Source organism: Salvelinus fontinalis, chromosome 22 (assembly GCF_029448725.1).
Source record: "Salvelinus fontinalis isolate EN_2023a chromosome 22, ASM2944872v1, whole genome shotgun sequence".
Taxonomy (NCBI): domain Eukaryota; kingdom Metazoa; phylum Chordata; class Actinopteri; order Salmoniformes; family Salmonidae; genus Salvelinus; species Salvelinus fontinalis.
In genome coordinates this window covers 13,693,493-13,716,985 of record NC_074686.1, presented here as the reverse complement: position 1 = coordinate 13,716,985, position 23,493 = coordinate 13,693,493, and the positions used below count along the sequence as shown (strand labels likewise).

The following is a 23,493-nucleotide window of genomic DNA, read 5'->3' as shown; positions in this document are numbered from 1 at the left end:
AGCATACCACTGTAGTATCACTGTAGTAGCATACCACTGTAGTACCACTGTAGTAGCATACCATTCTAGTACCACTGTAGTACCATACCACTGTAGTAGCACTGTAGTAGCATACCACTGTAGTAACATACCTCTGTAGTAACATACCACTGTAGTAGCTTTGAGCAGACAGAGAACCAGGATTCCTCCAATGTGGAGGGTAAAGGCACATCAAATCAAATGTTATTGGCCACATACACATATTTTGCCGATGGCATCACAGGTGCAGCAAAATGCTTATATTCCTAGCTCCAACAGTGCAGTAATACCTAACAATACAAAACAATACACACAAATCCCCCCCAAAATTGAATTAAGAAATATCAGCACGAGCAATGTCAGAGTCCAGAATATACAGTCGGAAGTTTACATACACTTAGGTTGGACTCATTAAAACTCGTTTTTCAACCACTCCACAAGCAAGTAATTCTTCCAACAATTGTTTACAGACAGATTATTTCACTGATAATTCACTGTATCACAATTCCAGTGGGTCAGAAGTTTACATACAATAAGTTGACTGTGCCTTTAAACAGCTTGGAAAATTACAGAAAATGATGTCATGGCTTTAGAAGCTTCTGATAAATTATGTCAATTAGCCTGAGTCAATTGGAGGTGTACCTCTGGATGTATTTCAAGGCCTACCTTCAAACTCAGTGCCTCTTTGCTTGACATCATGACAAAATAAAAAGAAATCAGCCAAGAGCCCAGGAAAAAATGTGTAGACCTCCACAAGCCTGGTTCATCCTTGGGAGCAATTTCCAAACGCCTGAAGGTACCACGTTCATCTGTACAAACAATAGTATGCAAGTATAAACACCATGGGACCACGCAGCCGTCATACCGCTCAGGAAGGAGACGCGTTCTGTCTCCTAGAGATGAACGTACTTTGGTGCGAAAAGTGCAAATCAATCCCAGAACAACAGCAAATTACCTTGTGAAGATGCTGTAGGAAACAGGTACCAAAGTATCTATATCCACAGTAAAACGAGTCCTATATCGACATAACCTGAAAGGCTGCTCAGCAAGGAAGAAGCCACTGCTCCAAAACCGCCATAAAAAAGCCACACTACGGTTTGCAACTGCACATGGGGACAAAGATTGTACTTTTTGGAGAAATGTCCTCTGGTCTGATGAAACAAAAATAGAACTGTTTGGCCATAATGACCATCATTATATTTGGAGAAAAAAGTCGGAAGTTTGCAAGCCGAAGAACACCATCCCAACCGTGAAGCACGGGGGTGGCAGCATCATGTTGTTGGGGTGATTTGCTGCAAGAGGGACTGGTGCACTTCACAAAATAGATGGCATCCTGAGGATGGAAAATTATGTGGATATATTGAAGCAACATCTCAAGACATCAGTCAGGAAGGTAAAGCTTGGTCGCAAATGGGTCTTCCAAATGGTATTGATGGAGGCCGGCTAGTTGTGACTATTTAACAGTCTGATGGCCTGGATATAGAAGCTGTTTCTCAGTCTCTCTGTCCCAGCTATAATGCAGCTGTACTGTCTCCCCGCTCTAGATGGTAGCTGGGTGAACAGGCTGTGGCTCGGGTGGTTGAGGTCCTTGATGATCTTCTTGGCCTTCCTGTGACACCGGGTGCTGTAGAGGTCATGGAGGGCAGGCAGTGTGCTCCCAATGATGCGTTGAGCTGAACGCACAACCTTCTGGAGAGCCCTGCTGTTGCGGACGGTGTAATTGCCATACCAGGCGGTGATACAGCACAATAGGATGCTCTCAATGGTGCATCTGTAGAACTATGGTGTGTTAGTATGGTGTGTGTGTGTGTGTGTGTGTGTGTGTGTGTGTGTGTGTGTGTGTGTGTGTGTGTGTGTGTGTGTGTGTGTGTGTGTGTGTGTGTGTGTGTGTGTGTGTGTGTGTGTGTGTGTGTGTGTGTGAGAGATAGTCTTCAGAGGATTAGGACATCAAGATATGGGTGGAATGTGAATATGTAAAAAAAAAAAATGTTTAAAAAACGACACCCTTTGTTGCTCTAAGACTCACATTTACTTTTTATTACCAGCACTGACTTTGCTGCTACTTTATTTGCACTCAGGTAATGTAGATCACAGGTGTTATGTCACCTATAACTAAAACTAGACTAGAGGAAGAGGGAGAGAGAAAGAAAGAGAAAGAGAAAGGGAGGGAGGGAGGCTATGGGGAAAGAGTGGGATGATGAATACAAAAGGGATTGGAGACAGAGAGAGGCAGGAGAGAGAAAGGGGGAGGAAGAGTGAAAGAGAGAGAAGGAGAGAAAGAGTGACAATAAAAAGGGACGAAGTGAGAGGAATGGATGTAGAAAAACTGCAATCAGGTTCCGGTCATCATTGAGTCAATGTCCAGGTTTTTTTCTCCTTTACATAGAGTAGCCTGAGACACAGAGGGCTGGGATATACTGCTGAGTATAGCAGAGTATAGTAGAGTACCGTAGAGTAGAGTCCAGTAGAGTCCAGTAGAGTAGAGTTGAGTCCAGTAAATTAGAGTAGAGTCCGGTAGAGTACAGTAGAGTAGAGTACAGTAATGTAAAGTAGAGTACAGTAGAGTAGAGTACGGTAGAGTGCAGTAGAGTAGAGTACAGTAATGTAAAGTAGAGTACAGTAGAGTACAGTAGAGTGCAGTAGAGTAGAGTACGGTAGAGTACAGTAGAGTACAGTAATGTAAAGTAGAGTACAGTAGAGTACAGTAGAGTACAGTAGAGTAGAGTAGAGTACGGCAGAGTACAGTAGAGTACAGTAATGTAAAGTAGAGTACGGTAGAGTAGAGTACGGTAGAGTACAGTAGAGTACAGTAATTTAAAGTAGAGTACAGTAATGTAAAGTAGAGTACAGTAGAGTACAGTAGAGTAGAGTACGGTAGAGTAGAGTACAGTAATGTAAAGTAGAGTAAAGTAGAGTAAAGTAGAGTACAGTAGAGTACGGTAGAGTACGGTAGAGTACGGTAGAGTACGGTAGAGTACAGTAATGTACAGTAGAGTACAGTAGAGTACAGTAGAGTACAGTAATGTAAAGTAGAGTACAGTAGAGTACGGTAGAGTACAGTAGAGTACAGTAATGTAAAGTAGAGTACAGTAGAGTACAGTAATGTAAAGTAGAGTACGGTAGAGTAGAGTACGGTAGAGTACAGTAGAGTACAGTAATGTAAAGTAGAGTACAGTAATGTAAAGTAGAGTACAGTAGAGTACAGTAGAGTAGAGTACAGTAATGTAAAGTAGAATACAGTAGAGTACAGTAGAGTAGAGTACGGTAGAGTACAGTAGAGTACAGTACAGTACAGTAATGTAGAGTACAGTACAGTAGAGCAGAGTACAGTAGAGTACAGTACAGTACAGTAATGTAGAGTACAGTACAGTACAGTAGAGTACAGTAGAGTACAGTAGAGTAATGTAAAGTAGAGTACCGTAGAGTAGAGTAGAGTACGGTAGAGTACAGTAGAGTACAGTACAGTAATGTAGAGTACAGTACAGTAGAGTACAGTAGAGTACAGTACAGTACAGTAATGTAGAGTACAGTACAGTAGAGTAGAGTACATACAGTACAGTAGAGTACAGTAGAGTAATGTAAAGTAGAGTACAGTAGAGTACAGTAGAGTACGGTAGAGTAGAGTGCAGTAATGTAAAGTAGAGTACAGTAGAGTACAGTAGAGTACAGTACGGTAGAGTACAGTAGAGTACAGTAATGTAGAGTACAGTAGAGTACGGTAGAGTAGAGTACAGTAATGTAAAGTAGAGTACAGTAGAGTAGAGTACGGTAGAGTACAGTAGAGTACAGTAATGTAAAGTACAGTACAGTAGAGTACGGTAGAGTAGAGGACAGTAATGTAAAGTAGAGTACAGTAGAGTACGGTAGAGTAGAGGACAGTAATGTAAAGTAGAGTAGAGTACAGTAGAGTACAGTAGAGTAGAGGACAGTAATGTAAAGTAGAGTAGAGTACAGTAGAGTACAGTAGAGTAGAGGACAGTAATGTAAAGTAGAGTAGAGTACAGTAGAGTACAGTAGAGTAGAGGACAGTAATGTAAAGTAGAGGGGTGTATATCTAGTTCAGTTCAGTTGCATTAAAGTGCAACAAGTAGGAGCTTGATTAGACAGCATACTTAACAAGTTTGAGAACTACTGATTTAGCCAATAGAAGCAGGTTAGGTAATAGCTTTAGCCAATGGGAGCAGGTTTGGTTTGTGCTTTAGCCAATGGGCTGCTTTCCGAACATTTGAATTGTAGATTAGAAAACCAGGAGTACCTGTCTCTCAAGTCACTCACTCAAACACTGCAGACAGGTGAGCTTAGCAGAAGTGCGTGTGTGTGTGTGCGTGTTGGTGTGTGGGTGTGGGTATGTGTGTGTGGGTGTGTGCGTGCGTGCGTGCGTGTGTGCATACATATGTGTGTGTGGTGTGTGTAAATGTAAACAGTGTTAACAGTACAACTACTAACTTTAAGGGTGTGTCCTCAGAGTATGGGGTGTGTGTGACATAATCTTTCTGCACCTGAGTATACAGAGCACACTAGAATTGATCCCTTGAAAGCACTCAAGTCCCACCCATAACCCTTAGTGGGACAGTGCATCCAAAATAATGATATATACATTGAAGGGTTGAACTGAAGGGTTGCCGGTTCAAATCCGGGTCTAATGGAAAAATCGAATAGCAGGAGTAAGAATCAATATCTCAGATGTGTCCTAGTACTGCTGTGCTCCAGAGGCTCTGCTGACCTACCGGTGATACTAATCCTGTGTCCGGGATTGGGTACTACTGTGTCAACAAAAGACTGTTTCTGTTGTATAAGTAAGCAATGAACAACGCCACACGAAGTGGTGGGGGCCGATCCCCCGGGAACTATACAAATCGTTGCTTTAAGTTTAGTAACTGTCCGATAATCTTCAGTCCATCAGAATCAAATATTAATCCATGTCTGATTCTTTGCGTAATAGATCTATACTATTCTATTCTATGTTAATCAACAAGACCTCAGATTTGCCATTTGGTCCTTTGGTTATGTTAAATATCCATTTTAAAGAGGTCCCGGAATATATTCTCCAGTCTGTAAGGAACTGTTTTCACCAAGTTATAGTGATCAATATAATCAATATACAGACTGGCCTGGGTCTGAACCAAGATATCTGAAAATATAAGAGAAAATTAGGTATACTTTAGAAGTAAGTCAATACGAGATGAAAATCTGTCTGCTGCACCAGCAGTGCAGGGCCCTATGAGCGTTTTTTGAGTTTCCTGCTCAAGGTTAAGTTCTTTTCTCTGGCCTGCTTCTCTAAATCTTTAACCTTGAGGCTACCGCCGCCCAAGATACAATATATCCTGACCCCTATGAACCAACAGTAGCAAAACACACTCCTGCAAGACAACACTCGTTATCAGTACATATGGATTACTGCACTTATCCTCACAGTGTCGTGTCTGTTGATTTGGTCAACATATCACATTCGTTTTCTGACTACATGTGGCATATGGTTGTGTGTGTGTCACTTGTGTGTTTTCTGAGCAGGGGTGGGTACGAGTAAGCCTGTTGGCAGTTACCTGAACAAGTCCTTTTGGTATTCAGTTTGAATTATTTATGACTAAGTGTGCTAACCATTGTACTCTCTCACATATCATACTGTATATTATATAACAATCACACACACCTATAGATGTTTGCAGAGGAAAGAGTTGGATAAGTTTGACCTTTCACCTCATTTCCCTCTCTCTCTCACCCTCCCTCTCTAACCCTCCCTCTCTCTCTCTCCCTCCCCTGTACTCTCTGGCCACCTGTTTGTGTCAAATGTCGAACATAGGCACACAGCATACCGATTTCACCACACACGTGTCAGTTTAGGCACAGAGATAATTTGGCGAGGGGGAGGGGTGAGTGAGGGAGTGAGAGAGAGAGGGGGAGAGATGAATAGGGTGAGGGAGGGGTGAAGGGTGAGGGGGGGAGAGAGGGGGAGGGGAGGGGTTAGACCGGGTGAGAGAGATGGGAGGGGCAGGGGAGTGGGGTGTGTATGTGTGAGTGAGGGAGTGATTTAATATTCTTACCAGGGTTAGGGTCAATTCCATTTCAATTTAGTTAGTTCAAGGCATCCTCATCGAAAACACACAGCGCATTCAGAAAGTATTCAGACCCCAACCCTTTTTGCACTTTTTCTTACATTACAGCCTTATTCTAAAACTGATTAAATAGTTTTTTCCCATCATCAATCTACACACAATACCCCATAATGACAAAGCGAAAACAGGTTTTTAGAATTTATAAAAACAAAAAAAAATGAAATATAGTTTTCAGTCCCTTTACTCAGTACTTTGTTGAAGCACCTTTGGCAGCAATTACAGCCTCAAGTCTTCTTGGGTATGACGCTACAAGCTTGGCACACCTGTATTTGGGGGGTTTCTCCTATTCTTCTCTGCAGATCCTCTCAAGCTCTGTCAGGTTGGATGGGAAGTGTCGCTGCACAGCTATTTTCAGTTTCTCCAGAGATGTTCGATCAGTCTTGGTTTCATCAGACCAGAGAATCTTGTTTCTCATGGTCTGGGCCAATTGTGTGCCGCCCTATGGGACTACCGGTCACGACTGGTTGTGACACAGCCTGGGATCGAACCTGGGTCTCTAGTGACTCCTCAAGCGTTGCGGTGCAGTGCCTTAGACCGCTGCGCCACTCAGGAGGCCCCAACAAGGCATTTCTGTTTTTTAAAAACTTGTTTTCACTTTTATATTCATGGGGTATTGTGTGTAGATTGATGAGGAAATGATTTAATCCATTTTAAAATAAGGCTGTAACGTAACAAAATGTGAAAAATGTCAAGGGGTCTGAATAGTTTCCAAATGCACTGTATAGATTTTTTACATTTTAGAATTGGAATTTAAATTCAGTTCTTCAATAAAAAAAAAAGGAATCTCCTGAATTGTGTGTGTGTGTGCGTGCGTGCGTGCGTGCGTGCGTGTGCATGTGCGTGTGTGAGAAAGAGAGAAACGACAAGCCATGGTTCTACAGGAGCAAGAACAGGGACCTCTACAGCGAGGCCAAGAAAAAGCTACATTCAGGAATTAAGGCACCATTTTACAATTACTAGGCACTCTTATCCAGAGTGACTTATAGGAGCAATTAGGGTTAAGTGCCTTGCTCAAGGGCACATTGACAGATTTTTCACCTATTCATGGTTCAAACCAGCAACTTATTATGTTACTGGCCCAACACCAGCAGTAGGGGAGAGTGGGGCAAATTGCATCATTTTTTACAATCAGCATCACTCTGTCAAGGGATATATAGTATCCTGTCTAACAAATATACTGTATCTACATATATTTCAGTATGTTGTGTATCCCTGGAAATAATCTAAATTCCTGTAAACATTACAGTTTATAAAACTTCCCACTTAGCACAAAATTCAATTCAAAGTCTAGTTCACATTGGTTCAACGTAATTTCATTGAAATGAAGGGGAACCAATGTGTCTCCCTCCAACATGTCTCCCTCCAACCACCAGCATTGAATGTTTACATTCATGCACTTCAAAATGAATTTTGTAACTTAGTCCCAGAAGTATTTAACTGCATGGCACTCCCACATCATATGAAGGAATGTGCCTACAGTTGGGAGTTGGGGTGTTGGGAATTTCATCGTAAAATGTTTCCTTGGTGTTATTAAATATAGTCTGTGAACAAACTTCAAATGTATAAGTTGATGGTTCTGATTACGGAATGCCAAGGTCATATTTTTCCATATTCTGTTCCAATGCAAACATTTTTACTATATTAGCCCACACAGGTACAAGGATGTTAGGTTTAGGACCTCATATTGAAGTTTCTAGAGACCCCAACTTATCTTCTTTAGTGTAGATACAAGCATCATGAAATCTCTAGCACAATAAATTAATTTGTCTTGGTGAAGATCTGTTTTTTGGACCTAATTGCTTACCACTTTTTCCAGAGGTTTCTTCTTTCACAGACTCCATGAAATGAGGAACTTCCTAAATATTTGGTCAAATGATACATTTTGTGTATGGTTTCCTAGAAACTAGGGTGGCTCAACTTACCCCTTTGGCTCAACTTACCCCACCATCCCCAACTATGTCCGGTTAGAGCAGCAGTTTGTCTGGAAAGGACTAAAACAGATCACCAACTACCAGTGGTTAAGTAAAAATACTTGAAAGTACTACTTAAGTAGTGTTTTGGGGTATCTGTACTTTACTTGACTATTTATATTTTTTACAACTTTTACTTCACTACATTCCTAAAGAAAATTATATACTTGTTACTCCATACATTTTCCCTGACACCCAAAAGTACTCGTTACATTTTGAATGCTTAGCAGGACAGGAAAATTGTCTATTTCACACATTTATCAAGAGAACATTGTCACACCCTGACCTTAGAGAGCCTTTTTATTTCTCTATTTGGTTAGGTCAGGGTGTGATTTGGGTGGGCATTCTAGTTTTCTATTTCTTTGTTGGCCGGGTGTGGTTCCCAATCAGAGGCAGCTGTCTATCGTTGTCTCTGATTGGGAATCATACTTAGGCAGCCTGTTTTTCCACCCTAGTTTGTGGGATGTTGTTTTAGCACAGTAGCTGTATAGCCCTGCAGAACTTTACGTTCGTTTTTTTGTTTTTGGTATTCATTGAAATAAAGTACGATGAACACTTTCCACGCTGCGCTTTGGTCTCATTCCGACGATGGACGTAACAGAACATCCCACCACCAAAGGACCAAGCAGCGTGGCCAGGAGGAGCAGGGATCCTGGGCTCGGGAGTGGAGGACATCCTGGACCTGGGAGGAGATTATGGCAGGGGACAAGACCCTGCCATGGAAGCAGGCGGTGGCAGCGAAGGAGGATCAACGACGACCCCGGGAGTCGCAACCACGACGGAGGCCTGAGAGGCAGTCTCCAAAAATCTTGGGGGGGGGGGGGGGGGCACACGGAGCAGTCGGCGGAGCCGAGGGGTGAACCAGAGCCTGTCAGGGAGTTGAGTGAGGAACTTGACGCAAGATTCCGGAGAGAGGTGCTGGCGTTGAGAGCGTTGCAGAGCGGGCGTGCTGAGGAGCGTGACACCAGTCCGGTGTCATGTGCACCTGTTTCACGCATCTGGCCTGCGGTGCACCTCCCCAGTCCGGTGCATCCTGTGTCTCCTCCGCGCACTCGCCCTGGGGTGTGTGTCACCGTTCAGGCACCATGTTATGCGGTTCTACGCACCGTGTCTCCAGTGCGCCTTCACAGCCCAGTGCGTCCTGTGCCAGCGCCCCGCACTTGCCGGGCTAAAGTGAGCATCCAGCCAGGACGGGTTGTGCCAGCTCTTACGCTCCAGAGCGTCTCCACAGTCCAGTACGTCCTGTGCCTCCTCCCCGCACTCGCCCTGAGGTGCGTGTCATCAGCCCGGGGCCACCTGTACCGGTCCTGCGCATCAGGCCTCCAGTGCACCTCCACAGTCCAGTACGTCCTGTGCCTCCTCCCCGCACTCGCCCTGAGGTGCGTGTCATCAGCCCGGGGCCACCGGTACCGGTCCCACGCATCAGGCCTCCAGTGCGCCTCCAGTGCGCCTCCACAGTCCAGAGCTTTCGGCGACGGTCCCCAGTCCAGAGCTTTCGGCGACGGTCCCCAGTCCAGAGCTTTTGGCGACGGTCCCCAGTCCAGAGCTTTTGGCGATGGTCCCCAGTCCAGAGCTTTTGGCGACGGTCCCCAGTCCACAGCTTTTGGCGACGGTCCCCAGTCCAGAGCTTTTGGCGACGGTCCCCAGTCCAGAGCTTTTGGCGACGGTCCCCAGTCCAGAGCTTTTGGCGACGGTCCCCAGTCCACAGCTTTTGGCGACGGTCCCCAGTCCAAAGCTTTTGGCGACGGTCCCCAGTCCACAGCTTTCGGCGACGGCCCGCAGTCCGGAACCTCCAACGATGGCCCGCAGTCCGGAACCTCCAACGACGGCCCGCAGTCCGGAACCTCCAACGACGGCCCGCAGTCCGGAACCTCCAACGATGGCCCGCAGTCCGGAACCTCCAACGACGGCCCGCAGTCCGGAACCTCCAACGACGGTCCGCACATCCCTACTGCCTCTGATCTGGCAGACTCACTAAACACATGCTTCGTTTGTAAATTATGTCTGAGTGTTGGAGCATGCCCCTGGCTATCCGTAAAATAAAGAAAATTACACTGTCTGATTTGCTTTACATAAGGAATAAAAAAAGATTTATACCTTTACTTTTACTTTTGATACTTAAGTATAATTAACCAAATACTTTTTGACTTAAGTAGTATTTTACTGGGTGACTCACTTGAGTCATTTTCTATTAAGGTATCTTTACTTTTACTCAAGTATGAAAATTGGGTATTTTTTCACCACTGCCAACTACAAACCAAACGCCCCCCGGGCAGCAGACAACCCCTCACTGCTGAATAAACTAAACCAGTTTGACTCACAAAGGCCCATAAATCACCAGGACCTACCCCCCCTTGCCACTTCCACTCTCAGCCATCTACCTCCCACCCCTCCCTCCCTCATTCCTCTCCAGGCTGCTATATCCTCTACCCCTCTGCCATCCCAGGAACCCCCACCTCTCTGCATTTAGATATATTTAAACTGATACTGTACATTTGTACATCCACTGTATATCAACTGTAATCCACTGTATATCAACTGTAATCCACTGTATATTCTTACAGAGTCATTAACATTACAGAGTTAGGGAGGTAAGTCCTGACTCCTGGTCAGTGTGTCACTCTGTTGCTGGTAACCACATACACACACACCCGTGTGCACGCACACATACACATACACACTCTTTCTCTATCTTTGTCTCTTTATCTGTTGAGTGAATAGTTAGAGTGAGGTCGTTGACCAGAGGGTGGTCAGACGGGGGAGAGAGAAAGAGGTAGAAAACAGGAGAAAAATAGAAAGAGAGAAAATGTCCATGTTGTTCCCCCTGACCTTCACACCAAATCAATCATCGCCCCCTCCCTCTCTCGCTTCCTCCCTCTTCCCCCCCTCGTTCTCTCTCTTTCTGACTGGAGCAACATGTTCTTCTACCCTCCCCTCCCCCACTCCTCTCCTCTTTTTTTGACTGTCTTTTATTCTTCCTGCTGGACTCCTTAATATCCCCCTGTCCCTCATGTCTGTCTATCTGTCTTTGTCTCCTCTCACCTCCTCTCCCTCCCCCTTCCCTCCTCTCCCCGCTCAGAGTGATGACATCACAAACAGCCGGTATAAAACCGACCAGTAGGATTGCAGCATAGCAGTCTCTCTGTCCCTCTCTCTCACTCACTCATTCTGTTTCTGTTCTCTCTCTCATTCCTCCACACCACTGCTAACAACATGGCTGAGGCATTCGCAGGCACATGGAACCTGAAGGACAGCAAGAACTTTGACGAATACATGAAGGCTCTGGGTGAGCAGCGTGTGCGTTTGTAGTGTAACGGTAATGCTAAAGGATGGGGTCCCTGTGCCTCCCTGTGGGTGCATGTGTGCACTTGTGAGAAGGGTGTGAGTGTTCATGAATACTTAAAGGTGTGTGCTTGTGTGCACCCACATGTGTGTTTTTGTAACGATGTGTGTTTGTGAACATGAGTGTGTGGCACACATGCTCACAAATACACATATACGCCCAAAAATACACACACATGCAGGTGTGTGTATTTGTGTGCGCCCTCATATATGTGTGTGACAGTGGAGGCTGCTGAGGGGAGGACGGCTCATAATAATTGCCGGAATGGTGTGGAATCAAACACATGGTTTCCACATTCCATTACAGCCATTATTATGAACAGTCCTCCCCTTAGCAGCCTCCACTGGTGTGTGGGCGCTCGCATGTGTGTGTGTGTGTAAGTAGCAGAGCATGCGTGTTTAAACGGATAATGCAGCCGTTAATGCTAAGCATGGGAAAACAGGGTGTGTGTTGGACACACACAAATAGGGAATGAAGAGAGGGAAAGGGACAGAAGGAGAGAGGGATATCAGGAGGGAGAGAGTGAGGGATATCAGGAGGGAGAGAGTGAGGGATATCAGGAGGGAAAGAGTGAGGGATATCAGGAGGGAGAGAGTAAGGGATATCAGGAGGATATCAGGAGGGAAAGAGTGAGGGATATCAGGAGGTAGAGAGTGAGGGATATCAGGAGGGAGAGAGTGAGGGATATCAGGAGGGAAAGAGTGAGGGATATCAGGAGGGAGAGAGTGAGGGATATCAGGAGTGAGAGAGTGAGGGATATCAGGAGGGATATCAGGAGGGAAAGAGTGAGGGATATCAGGAGGGAAAGAGTGAGGGATATCAGGAGGGAGAGAGTGAGGGATATCAGGAGGGAGAGAGTGAGGGATATCAGGAGGGAAAGAGTGAGGGATATCAGGAGGGGGAGAGTGAGGGATGTCAGGAGGGAAAGAGTGAGGGATATCAGGAGGGAGAGAGTGAGGGATATCAGGAGGGAAAGAGTGAGGGATATCAGGAGGGATAGAGTGAGGGATATCAGGAGGATATCAGGAGGGAAAGAGTGAGGGATATCAGGAGGGAGAGAGTGAGGGATATCAGGAGGGAAAGAGTGAGGGATATCAGGAGGGAGAGAGTGAGGGATAACAGGAGGGAGAGAGTGAGGGATATCAGGAGGGAGAGAGTGAGGGATATCAGGGGGGAAAGAGTGAGGGATATCAGGAGGGAGAGAGTGAGGGATATCAGGAGGGAAAGCGTGAGGGATATCAGGAGGGAGAGAGTGAGGGATATCAGGAGGGAAAGCGTGAGGGATATCAGGAGGGAGAGAGTGAGGGATATCAGGAAGGAAAGAGTGAGGGATATCAGGAGGGAGAGAGTGAGGGATATCAGGAGGGAGAGAGTGAGGGATATCAGGAGGGAGATAGTGAGGGAGGTTGGATGAAAGATAGAGAAGTAGGAACAGAGCCAGAGAGGGAGATAAAGAAAGACGGTGGTTCACCACATGGAGATAGTGGTAATTATTATTTGTATTTTTTTATACTTAAAAAAAAAAAAACTTTATTTAACTAGGCAAGTCAGTTCTTATTTATAATGACGGCCTACACCAGCCAAGCCCGGACGACGCTGTGCAAATTGTGCGCCGCCCTATGGGACTCCCAATCACATCCGGTTGTGATACACCCCCCCACCAACCTAGTGGTAGGGGGGGTGAGGGGGAGACTCAATTTAATTCAAAGGGCTTTATTGACATTGGAAACATGTTTACATTGCCAAAGCAACTGAAATAGATAATAAACTAAAGTTAAATAAACTAAAAATGAAACATTAAATATTACATTCAAAAAGTTCCAAAGGAATAGAGATATTTCAAATGTCATATTATGTATATATACAGTGTTGTAACGCTGTGCAAATATTGAAATAAGAAATGGAAAATGAGTAAACATAAATAGGTTGTATTTACAACGGTGTTTGTTCTTCACTGGTTGCCCTTTTCTTGTGGCAACAGGTCACACATCTTGCTGCCGTCTCTCTCGCTCTCTCCCTCGCTCTCTCCGTTTTTGAAGGGGGGCGGGGGGGAATGCCCCTACTGTGAGAAACTCGTAGTCTGAGCTGTGTACACACACACATAGGGGGTGAAATTCTCTGAACGAGTGGTCCTTTTTTGAGGCTAGGTTGTGAGGGGTTGAATATTAACATAGTGTGTGTGTGTGTGACCCGTTCGTTGACCCCTGGAGTTATTAGCTTCGACCCCTCTGCTCGTCACCATAGTACTTGACCCCCAACCAACTCTCCGGATCACTCAGGCAGGTGCCACAAACTAGCTGTTTGTTGTATGGATTGTGTGACTGTGTCACTGTTTGCCTTGGGAGATCAACTCAGCTGCTACAGAAACATTACTTCAGTTCAGGGGAGAAGGAAAGTACTCTAGAATGGATCCCACACAGCTGGGTCTGATGACTTTTGCTGAATGTTTAAAGAACACAGGAAATAGAGATAAGAGTGGGAATTAGATTCCGTTAGATCAGTCCAATCAGCAGTCAGTTTCCACAAACAGAACAGATCAATAAGTGATGCAGTGCACTGTCTGGTGTAAAGACTTCCCTTCGTATGTGCCTTTTTATTTTGGACCTATAGTCACACTATAGTCACAAGGAGTTTTTATGGGCTTGAAAACAGTCAGTCACACATCATTAACCCAAAAGAGTTTTCGTGCATGGGTGCGTGCATTGCCTTTTTCTTCAGAAAGGAATGTCTACGGTAAGGGTGGGGCTGTATTGGCAGCAGCAGTAGTAGTCTTTCTAATCAAGATGTGATATGAGATAGTAGGCTATAATGTTCTTATCTAGATGGAATCTGAAGTGTTAACTTGTGATGTGTTTTTGATTGACAGGTGTGGGCTTTGCAACACGCCAGGTTGGCGGTATGACCAAGCCCACCACCATCATCGAGGTAGCTGGAGACACAGTCACTCTGAAGACACAGAGCACCTTCAAGAACACCGAGATCTCCTTCAAACTAGGAGAGGAGTTCGACGAGACCACCGCCGATGACAGGAAAGTCAAGGTAAGAGGTCAGGGTTAAGAGTGCTGATATAGGATCAGTTTAGCCTTTTAGATCATAATTAGTAAGACTATATGGACAGGATGGACCTGATCCTAAATCAGGATGCTGAGACACTTTGTGAGTACGGGTCCAGGGAGTCAGGAGTGCTTAGATACTGATTTAAGTCCTAGATGTCTTGCTGATGATTAGTCATACTTTATGGTGGGTGTTGTAACTGTATGTTTTTTAATGATAACACTTTACAGTCATTTTTATGGCTAACACGTTACACTTTACAGCTATAATGCATTATGATGCCGTTATAATACATTGTAAGAGTTGTCATGAGTGTGTATCCTTATAATGGGGTGGGAGGTCAGGGACTAGAGGTTAAGTATGCTGGATTACAGGTAATGGTTGTATCCGCCATGACATGCAGGGTTCAGTAGAAGAGCAAATGATTTCAAACAGACAAACAGAGCCAGAGGCCTTGAAATGTTGGGTGGGTTGAGGGGTCAAAGGTCAAGGATGATGCATTGTAGCTTTGTGACCAGAGACAGCTGCTCCATGAATCTCAGAGAGAGAGAGAGAGAGGCGTGAGAGGCTACTAAGCATGATCTGAGTGAACAAGAGAACAGACACACACACAATGTCTTATTGTTGAGGAATAGTTACTTTTGTTTGTGTGTGTGTGTGTGTGTCTAGTAACCTCAAGTCAACTCTCGATAGGTGGCCACACATGTCACAGTGCAGGCTAACTTTGTTTAAAGTGCAGTCATATCCATTCTTTATCTGCAATTACACACATGTTCACCACAGTCACAAACTCACTTAATTAGCAGTAGATTGTATCTTATCGCCTCTCTCCAGTTTCCCCCAGTCAATAGTATGTGACGTGTGTGTTCATAACATACCTCTCGCTCTCTCTAGTCCCTAATAACGGTAGACGGTGGTAAGATGGTTCACGTGCAAAAGTGGGATGGCAAGGAGACCACTCTGGTCCGTGAAGTCAGCGGCAACGCCCTCGAACTGGTCAGTACTGAGTGTGTTTTTGTGTACATTTATGGAGCGTCTGCATATACATACACACACTGTAAAATCTATGTGTATATTGTATATCTAACTATCCTCTCCTCTCTTCTCCACAGACTCTGACTCTGGGTGACGTCGTCTCCACACGCTCCTACGTCAAGGCCGAGTGACAACATCCCCCCCAAAAAACGCACTACCCTTTGCCACACCTACCCCCCAAAAAAACCCTACCCCTGACCCCCACCGCAACGACCTCTAACCCGTCTGACCCCTGACTCCTCCTGTTGTCCCGTCCTTCTCTTTGTAGTGTTTCTCTTCTGTATGAAACACTGAATAAATTCCACTTATGTTTTTTTTCTCTAAAACCGCCCTGAGTGCTTCTCTGTCAATCACACTCACCATGACAACAGTCACAACCAATGTTGTATATAAACCATTGTGTATAGATAAACCATTGGTTATAACACTGGGTACTGCACCTACACACTAGTTTCATGAAACCACAGGAATTTTTCCACTGGCCTGGAGGAAAGTCAACTCATCTACCAACGCTGTGTGGCAACCATTTTGTGCCAAATGGCTCATCAAGTGTTACAGTAGTAGGATCCATCTGGGTGAGGCACGGCAGCCATTTTGTGCCAAGCTGAGATCAGAGGCTGCTGTGTGGAAACAGCAGATGGCTCCTCAGACAGATCAAGGCAGTTTGTGTGTTGCCACAACACAAAGTAAAAGCCTTTCCACTTTGACCCATTTCTAAATAGTTATGGCCGTGTGTGTAGCTCAGGGAGGGGGAGTAGACTTCTGGTACAATTATAGCAGTTCCAAACCAGCGACAAGTTTCCATCTTAACTAGGTTTACACAGAGCATCACGAGGAGAATAATTATAGACCAACCTCAGTGTGTGCCACCATCGGCTCCTCCTAGGTGAACAGAAATTGTGATTGGTGCCTGGCTGCGTAGGTGTGTGTGTGTGTCCTGGGCTATGAGTGTGTGTTCTAATTTGGGCGCATTCCTGGCTTGTGTAGATTGGTATCATGTGTTGCAGACAGGGTGCCAACCAGGGACAGAGGACCTGCAGTACAGGACACCTCACACTGACCCCTACGCACACATGCTACGACCACAACATGGAACAAACAGACTGGTGGTTGAGCAAATGAACCCTACAACATAATGATCAACTAACAAAACCATTCAAATGAACTCAAAATCAACATCACCATAAATTACCAAGCCAGACTGGAGCAAAGCTCTGCTTCATGAACGCTTTGTGACCATACGGACCATGAAATACTTGACTGTTCAAATCTTTAATAAAGACCCTCATAGTTTGCATACAGGAATATGGACCATGTTACACAAACTCATGTGCACACAAACACACATCTTCAAGAACTGGATGACATTGTTGCAGAGTACACTTGTTCACACACAATAAGGGGCGTGTACCAACAGGATATCGCAAGCATGAGTTTCCTGTATGTTTGACCGGGACTCCCTAAAAACACAGCACTTCCATACAATTATGACCGTGACTTTTCGTAGGTTAGGAGAGCATTTTTGCTAACCCTAACCTTATTCTCCTAACCTGCTACGAAAAAGTAAGTTCCGGTCATAGCTGTATCGAAGTGGCGTGTTTTTAGGGAATCTCCTGTAACACATATACTTCTTCTTTACCACTTCCTGTGTGTGTTGCTTTGATGTGTGTACAATATATATACAAAAGTATGTGGACACCCCTTCAAATGAGTGGAATCGGCTACTTCAGCCACACCTGTTGCTGACAGATGTATAAAATCAAACACACAGCCATGCAATCTCCATGGACAAAGATTGGCAGTAAAATGGCCTTACTGAAGAGCTCAGTGGATTTCAACGTGGCACCATCATAGGATGCCACCTTAACAACAAGTCAGTTCGTCAAGTTTCTGCCCTGCTAGAGCTGCCCCGATCAATTGTAAGTGCTGTTATAGTGAAGTGAGAATGTCTAGGAGCAACAACGGCTCAGCCGCGAAGTGGTAGGCCACACTAGCTCACAGAACGGGATCACGGAGTGCGAAAGCGTGTAGCGCATAAAAATCCTCTGTCCTCGGTTGCAGCACTCACTACCGAGTTCCAAACTTCCTTTGGAACCAACGTCAGCACAAGAACTGTTTGTCAGGAGCTTAATGAAGCCACCATCTGGCAGTCCGACAGACAAATCTGGGGTTGGCGGATGCCAGGAGAACGCTACCTGCCCTAATGCATAGTACCCACTGTAAAGTTTGGTGGAGGAGTATTAATGATCTGGGACAGTTTATGGTTCGGGCTAGGCCCCTTAGTTCCAGTGAAGGGAAATCTTAACGCTACAGCATACAATGACAATCTAGACAATTCTGTGCTTCCAACTTTGTGGCAACAGTTTGGGGAAGGCCCTGTTTTAGCATGGTTTGTCGAGATAGTTGTGGAAGAACTTTACTAGCCTGCACAGAGTCCTGACCTCAACCCCATCGAACACCTTTGGGATGAATTGGAACGCTGACTGTGAGCCAGCCCTAATCACTCAACATCAGTGCCTGACCTCACTAATGCTCTTGTGGCTGAATGGAAGTAAGTCCTCGCAGCAATGTTCCAACATCTAGTAGAAAGCCTTCCCAGAAGAGTGGAGCCTGTTATAGCAGCAAGGAGGGGACCAACTCTATATTAATGCCCATGATTTTGGAATGAGATGTTCGACGAGCAGGTGTCCACATACTTTTGGTCATGTAGTGTATGTCATGCGTCTAACCTGACCAATGAGGACAGGTGGACTGGTTCCAGATACACGCATTACTAACACAGCACAGGCCTGCACAGATTACAACGTCTTGATATGGTTCCTGAGATGTTAACTCCAGGTGTTGTGGGATCTGAGACACCTATATTATCGTCCTGAAAACATCACTAACCTCTTCAGTGTTAAAGGTAGATCCGAGGGAACTGGATAGGTGCAATATATACTTCACTTTCCGATGGGCTCAGGGAAGCTGCCATATTGCTAACACCTATCAGGTTTCTATGGATCTGCATGTGTCAGACGGTAGGGGCAAGGGGCTATGAGGGGATTCTGACTGTTGCGTCAACTTGTGTGTGTGTGTCCATCCAAGTCTACGCAGTGTATGTGCGTGCTGACATTTTAACTGTGTGTATGTGTGTCTACAGTGTAATTTGTGTGTGTTTAGTGCAATGTGTGTCAGTCCATCAGATCAGTCTCAGATGTGTTTGTGGGACTTGTGTTTCTTGTGTTTCTTCTTCTTTCTGTCCTCTCTGTCGTCATGGCGCCCCCTCTTGGCCTGACTGGGTCCACTGCTGCTGCTGTCACTTTCGGACTCCTTCCTCTCTCTCTTCCTCTTCTTCTTCTTTCCCTTCTTCTCCTGAGGAAAGGGGAGGAGAGAGAAGCAATGAAAGACAAAGAAGATTCAAACTGCTAGAGTTTTATATCCATATCACTACATGAATCATCTATTTAAAATGTTGGTTATTCTGCAATGCGTCACTGATGCAACTTCTCTCAGGACAGAGCGACATGGTCACCAGGGTGTGTTAACCCAAGTGTTACATTTTACAGGAGCGATAAATACCTCGCGCGAGAGAGATAGACAGACAGACCGCCGTAGGCAGACCTGGCTCTAAACAGAGAGCACACTGCCCACAAAATGAGGTGGAAACTGAGCTGCACTTCCTAACCTCCTGCCAAATGTATGACCATATTAGAGACAAATATTTCCCTCAGATTACACAGACCCATAAATAATTCCAAAACAAATCCAATTTTGATAAACTCCCATATCTATTGGGTGAAATACCAGTGTGCCATCACAGCAGCAAGACTTGTGACCTGTTGCCACAAGAAAAGGGCAACCAGTGAAGAACAAACACCATTGTCAATACAACCCATATTTATGTTTATTTTCCCTTTTGTACTTTAACTATATGCACATCATTATAACACTGTATATAGCCATAATGACATTTGAAATGTCTATTTAAAAAAAACTTGAGTAATGTTTACTGTTCATATTTGTTTGTTAATTATCTATTTCACGTGCTTTGGCAATGTAAACAAGTTTCTCATACCAATAAAGCCTTTTGAATTGAGAGAGGGAGAAAGAGCCACTGTAGACTATTGATAAATACCCCTGGCGCCAATCAATCCTTACCATTGAGACAGGAATATAAAACCTTGAGGTCTATGTCACTCTGTGGTCCTTACCTTTTTCTCTTTTTTCTCCTTTTTTTTCTTCTTGTGTGAGTCCTGTGGAGGTTGGGTTTTGCGGACTGCTAGTGGGATGAGGTTGGGGTTGATAGGCTCTTTCTGTAGCTGCTGCGGCTCATCATCGCCCTCCTCAGGTATCAGATCATACTGCAGCCCTGGGGCCGAGAAACAGTCCTTAGCGAAGTGACCTGAGAGAAAGAGAGAAACAATCCTTAGCAAAGAGACCAGAGAGAGAAACAATCTTTAGCAAAGAGACCTGAGAGAAAGAGAGAAACAATCCTTAGCAAAGAGACCAGAGAGAGAGAGAGAGAAACAATCCTTAGCAAAGAGACCAGAGAGAGAGAGAGAAACAATCCTTAGCAAAGAGACCAGAGAGAGAGAGAGAAACAATCCTTAGCAAAGAGACCAGAGAGAGAGAGAGAGAGAAACAATCCTTAGCAGAGACCAGAGAGAGAGAGAAAGAGAAACAATCCTTAGCAAAGAGACCTGAAAGAGAGAAACAATCCTTAGCAAAGAGACCAGAGAGAGAGAGAAAGAGAGAGATCATACGCTACATTAGGATGGAGGTAAGCAACATGGGCCAGTGTGTAGAGGCTTTTGTTCCAGTCCAGTTCCAAGCACACATAATTCAAGGATTGATTGAAGGTCTTCAGGATTAGTTGAATCCGCTTGTCTAGAGAATGTGTTCATTAGGGATATGAACGGTTATTTGAATATCCAAACGGACATTACTATTTGAATACTTGTGAGTATTCATTTTTGTGATAACATTTTATTAAAGGCCTATTATTAAAATACCCATGTGACATTGTTACATACAAGGACATACGAGGACATTTCAAATTATTAATTTAATAAAACAAACTTTTCAATGTTTTTATGACGTGCACGGTACGCCCATAAAAAGACTGGTAGCCTTCACGTGTGTAGCTTGTCGTTTATGTTAGCCAATCAAAGCGGCTCAATGTGTTGCAAGTGGAGTGAGAGTTCACTAACGCAATGCAAGATGGAATTCAATTATGGAATTAAAGTCTGCGAAATGAGAAGGAGTAGGCTACAATGAGAAACCAACAGGTAGGCTGTTTTATCTGAATGGGGTTGAGGAGAAAGCGCAGCATGTGGCCTCAATTAGCTTAGCTAGCTTCTCTAGGCTACTCCAGTCAAGACCAGCACTTAAATGGGATGATAAATAACATGATAAATAATATTGTGGCTGCTACAAGTTAGCTAGACATGGCTGTAGCTGACTTGCCTTGGTGTCTCGCCCTCTTCCTCAGTCTGTTCGCTCACAGCTGCAGCTATAGTGCGCGCAGGTTTTGAATATCCAAGAAATTCATGATACTATTGGAATAGTGAAAATATATATTTTTTAAACCATCCCTAGTGTTCATGTTGCAATAATGTTGTGGCTGTACCTTTGCAGCCACACTTCTTGCAGGTGGTGTTGAGTACAGCCTCCAATGTTATCCTCCGTCCTGTACCATCTTTGAACTGTCTACGCCTCCGCTCATCCTGCCTAGACACACACACACACACACTTGAAAACAGCAGCAATAGCCAATCATCGTATCAGTGCACTCAGACAGACACAAATACATACTCTGCTATGACATTGTTGGGGTCCAGGTCTTTCCCTGTTCCTTGATTGACAGCTTTCATTGAGAAGGAGAGCTTCACCTTGTCATCACGCATCTGAGAAAGATGGAGGGAGGGAGAGGTAAGGCCATGTTCGGAACCATTTGCTCATTAGTGAGAGATGGAGTTTATTTACGTGTATGTGTCTGCGTGTTACCTCTCTCCCGATGACCTTGATCCACACCTGCTCTCCCACGTCGACGACTTCTGCAACATTCTCAACCCTACAGGCTGACAACTCACTGATATGGACCAACCCTGAGAGCGAGAAGAGAGAAAGTGGGAGAGATAGAGGGAAGAGGTAGAAAAAGTGAGGAGAATGAGTAGTGCCTCAGAAGAAACCGTAATACTCAAAACAGACAAAGATATTATAAAACAGAAAGAGATCATGAAGTCAAAGATATTGTAAAGTGAAAGATGTCCAAAGGTGTCCGCATGCTTCACAGCCGAAACAATTCGGAAGAGTTTGTGCATATATCATGGTGACATTTTGTGACGTTTCTGTTCATCTTGGACTTCGGTAAGGGTTTTTTCTCAAGGCCAGCCCGAAGTTCGCGAGCCAAAGTCTACGCCGCTTCGTCAGTGATTGGTCAACAGTAGGAACTCTTCAATAAAGTCTTTGTTGTCATTCAATGAGAGACAATAGGTTTTCATGCACATTTTTTTGGGGAAAAAATAGTTAACCAAACATTAATTAGATGTAAAATTGCAAGACTAAGATCTCAGTGACAGATTATTTGAGTTATATTAGATTAATTCGGACTATTTTGAAGTATACTGGCTACAGCGTCTCAAAATGGACAAACAGTACTATTGCCGCTTTTTTCTCATTTTCCAAGCAAAGGTCTTTTAAGGGAGTATGCGAGCACACTCGTTCAAGGCGCCAGCCGAACTGAAGCATGCTGATGCCTTAAGCCTACCCTGCTTCCTGTAGCCAGGAATCTTGATGAAGGCTCCGTAGGTCTGTACAGAAGCCACCTCTCCCTTCACAATACTGTACATGGCTGGCAAGCCATCTAGTCCTGCAGGCTCCTGCTGGTCATGGTCAAAGTCTGCCATGATGATGATGGCGACTCACAGTATAACTCTCTCCCTGCAGACACACAGGACGACAAATGGGGTAGGTAAGGAGATGATCATCATGTAAAGACTGGGTGCAACACCTCAATCTAAACATTCTGTAATGTTTCACCCCACTGAATACGCCTGGTTATGTATTTTTGGCACTCTGCTTTGAAACTGTGTACCCTTCCTCCTTCTTAATGCCTTGTTAGGAGTAATCACTGATCTAACTAGCTAGCACAGAATTTTCTACCAACCTTAACTTGGCGATACTTTCTCAATTCCGGACTTGGAAGACACCCAGTCTTTTAAACATCCATGTCTAGTTGCAGGGGGTTCGTTTGAATTTAGAAAATGCTCTGTTATTAAATGTAATCATTATTTTTGCTCCATGATAAAATCCAACAATGTCTACGCCGCCATCTTGTCTATTTCAAATATTCTCTCATTGATCGAGACCGACAAGTGTCATCATGACGTGCAGCACTTTGGGGTGGACACCCACTTGTCTCAATCAATGAGACAAGATTTGAAAAAGAAAAAGATGGCGAGGTAGACATTGTTTATCAGCCAGCTGGAATAGTGTCTGACTAGGCAATATGTTAAATAGCTATACATACAGTATAGAATACATGGCTGGCTATGGGGCCAAGCAGCCAGAGTAACTTTGCCAACAAGCAGTATGTTGCTGAGGGTGGCAAACTGATTCAAAATGTAGCCGTTTTACCTTTTCCTGTTTTTAAGCACTAGATTGGTGGGCTAGCTGGCTAGCTAGGCTAGCGAGCCTATATAGCCTAAGGCTAGTAGCCTTGGCGTTGTTAGCTTGCCCTACTTTAGGGGCAAATATACGTATATACACTTCTTATAGGGAGATATGTAGCAATCAAATCTTAATCCGCACCTACACACGTCTATATAAAGATTATTATATATTATAGCTACCTTGTGGGCCGAGTGTTTATTTTTGTAGTCTGTTTCAAGATGTTTTCTTCCGGTTCACGGGCCATGGTCAACAACAATGATAACCAATCAACGTTAACAGAGGAGCGGCGAACCAATCAATCGCC

The 23,493-nt window shown here is 44.6% G+C and overlaps 2 protein-coding genes across 4 annotated transcripts; one reads left to right on the top strand and one right to left on the bottom strand.

Annotated features, from left to right (window-relative positions):
• The first annotated feature begins 11,223 nt into the window (after positions 1–11,223).
• Positions 11,224–15,859, top strand: fabp3 (fatty acid binding protein 3, muscle and heart). The gene is made up of 4 exons (XM_055876534.1): positions 11,224–11,387; positions 14,311–14,483; positions 15,393–15,494; positions 15,611–15,859. Exons 1-4 carry the CDS (start codon positions 11,315–11,317, stop codon positions 15,662–15,664), a joined length of 402 nt encoding a protein of 133 aa, XP_055732509.1. The 5' UTR covers positions 11,224–11,314; the 3' UTR covers positions 15,665–15,859.
• Positions 15,860–16,789: 930 nt separating this feature from the next.
• On the bottom strand, positions 16,790–23,464 carry zcchc17 (zinc finger, CCHC domain containing 17). Of its 3 annotated transcripts, XM_055876533.1 has the most exons (8): positions 23,369–23,431; positions 22,684–22,748; positions 22,285–22,457; positions 21,522–21,622; positions 21,330–21,421; positions 21,145–21,245; positions 19,727–19,917; positions 16,790–18,887 (listed from the first exon to the last, which is right to left on the bottom strand). In XM_055876533.1, exons 3-8 carry the CDS (start codon positions 22,421–22,423, stop codon positions 18,726–18,728), a joined length of 786 nt encoding a protein of 261 aa, XP_055732508.1. In that variant the 5' UTR covers positions 22,424–22,457; positions 22,684–22,748; positions 23,369–23,431; the 3' UTR covers positions 16,790–18,725. The 3 variants fall into 3 exon arrangements, with proteins under 3 accessions (XP_055732508.1, XP_055732506.1, XP_055732507.1); XM_055876531.1 differs by lacking the exon at positions 22,684–22,748 and having other exon boundaries at positions 23,369–23,464; XM_055876532.1 differs by lacking the exon at positions 23,369–23,431 and having other exon boundaries at positions 22,684–23,109.
• Between the last annotated feature and the right edge of the window lie 29 nt (positions 23,465–23,493).

What these genes read in the sequence shown, in the direction of transcription:
- fabp3 (XM_055876534.1), top strand. Translation starts at nt 11,315, where the DNA reads ATGGCTGAGGCATTCGCAGGCACATGGAACCTGAAGGACAGCAAGAAC. An exon ending in CCGATGACAGGAAAGTCAAG is followed by an intron (nt 14,484 to 15,392) that starts GTAAGAGGTCAG and finishes CGCTCTCTCTAG; the next exon opens with TCCCTAATAACGGTAGACGG. An exon ending in GCGGCAACGCCCTCGAACTG is followed by an intron (nt 15,495 to 15,610) that starts GTCAGTACTGAG and finishes TCTTCTCCACAG; the next exon opens with ACTCTGACTCTGGGTGACGT.
- zcchc17 (XM_055876531.1), bottom strand. Translation starts at nt 22,423, where the DNA reads ATGGCAGACTTTGACCATGACCAGCAGGAGCCTGCAGGACTAGATGGC. An exon ending in CCCAACAATGTCATAGCAGA is followed by an intron (nt 21,246 to 21,329) that starts GTATGTATTTGT and finishes GTGTGTGTCTAG; the next exon opens with GCAGGATGAGCGGAGGCGTA. An exon ending in CAAGAAGTGTGGCTGCAAAG is followed by an intron (nt 19,918 to 21,144) that starts GTACAGCCACAA and finishes TCTTTCTCTCAG; the next exon opens with GTCACTTCGCTAAGGACTGT.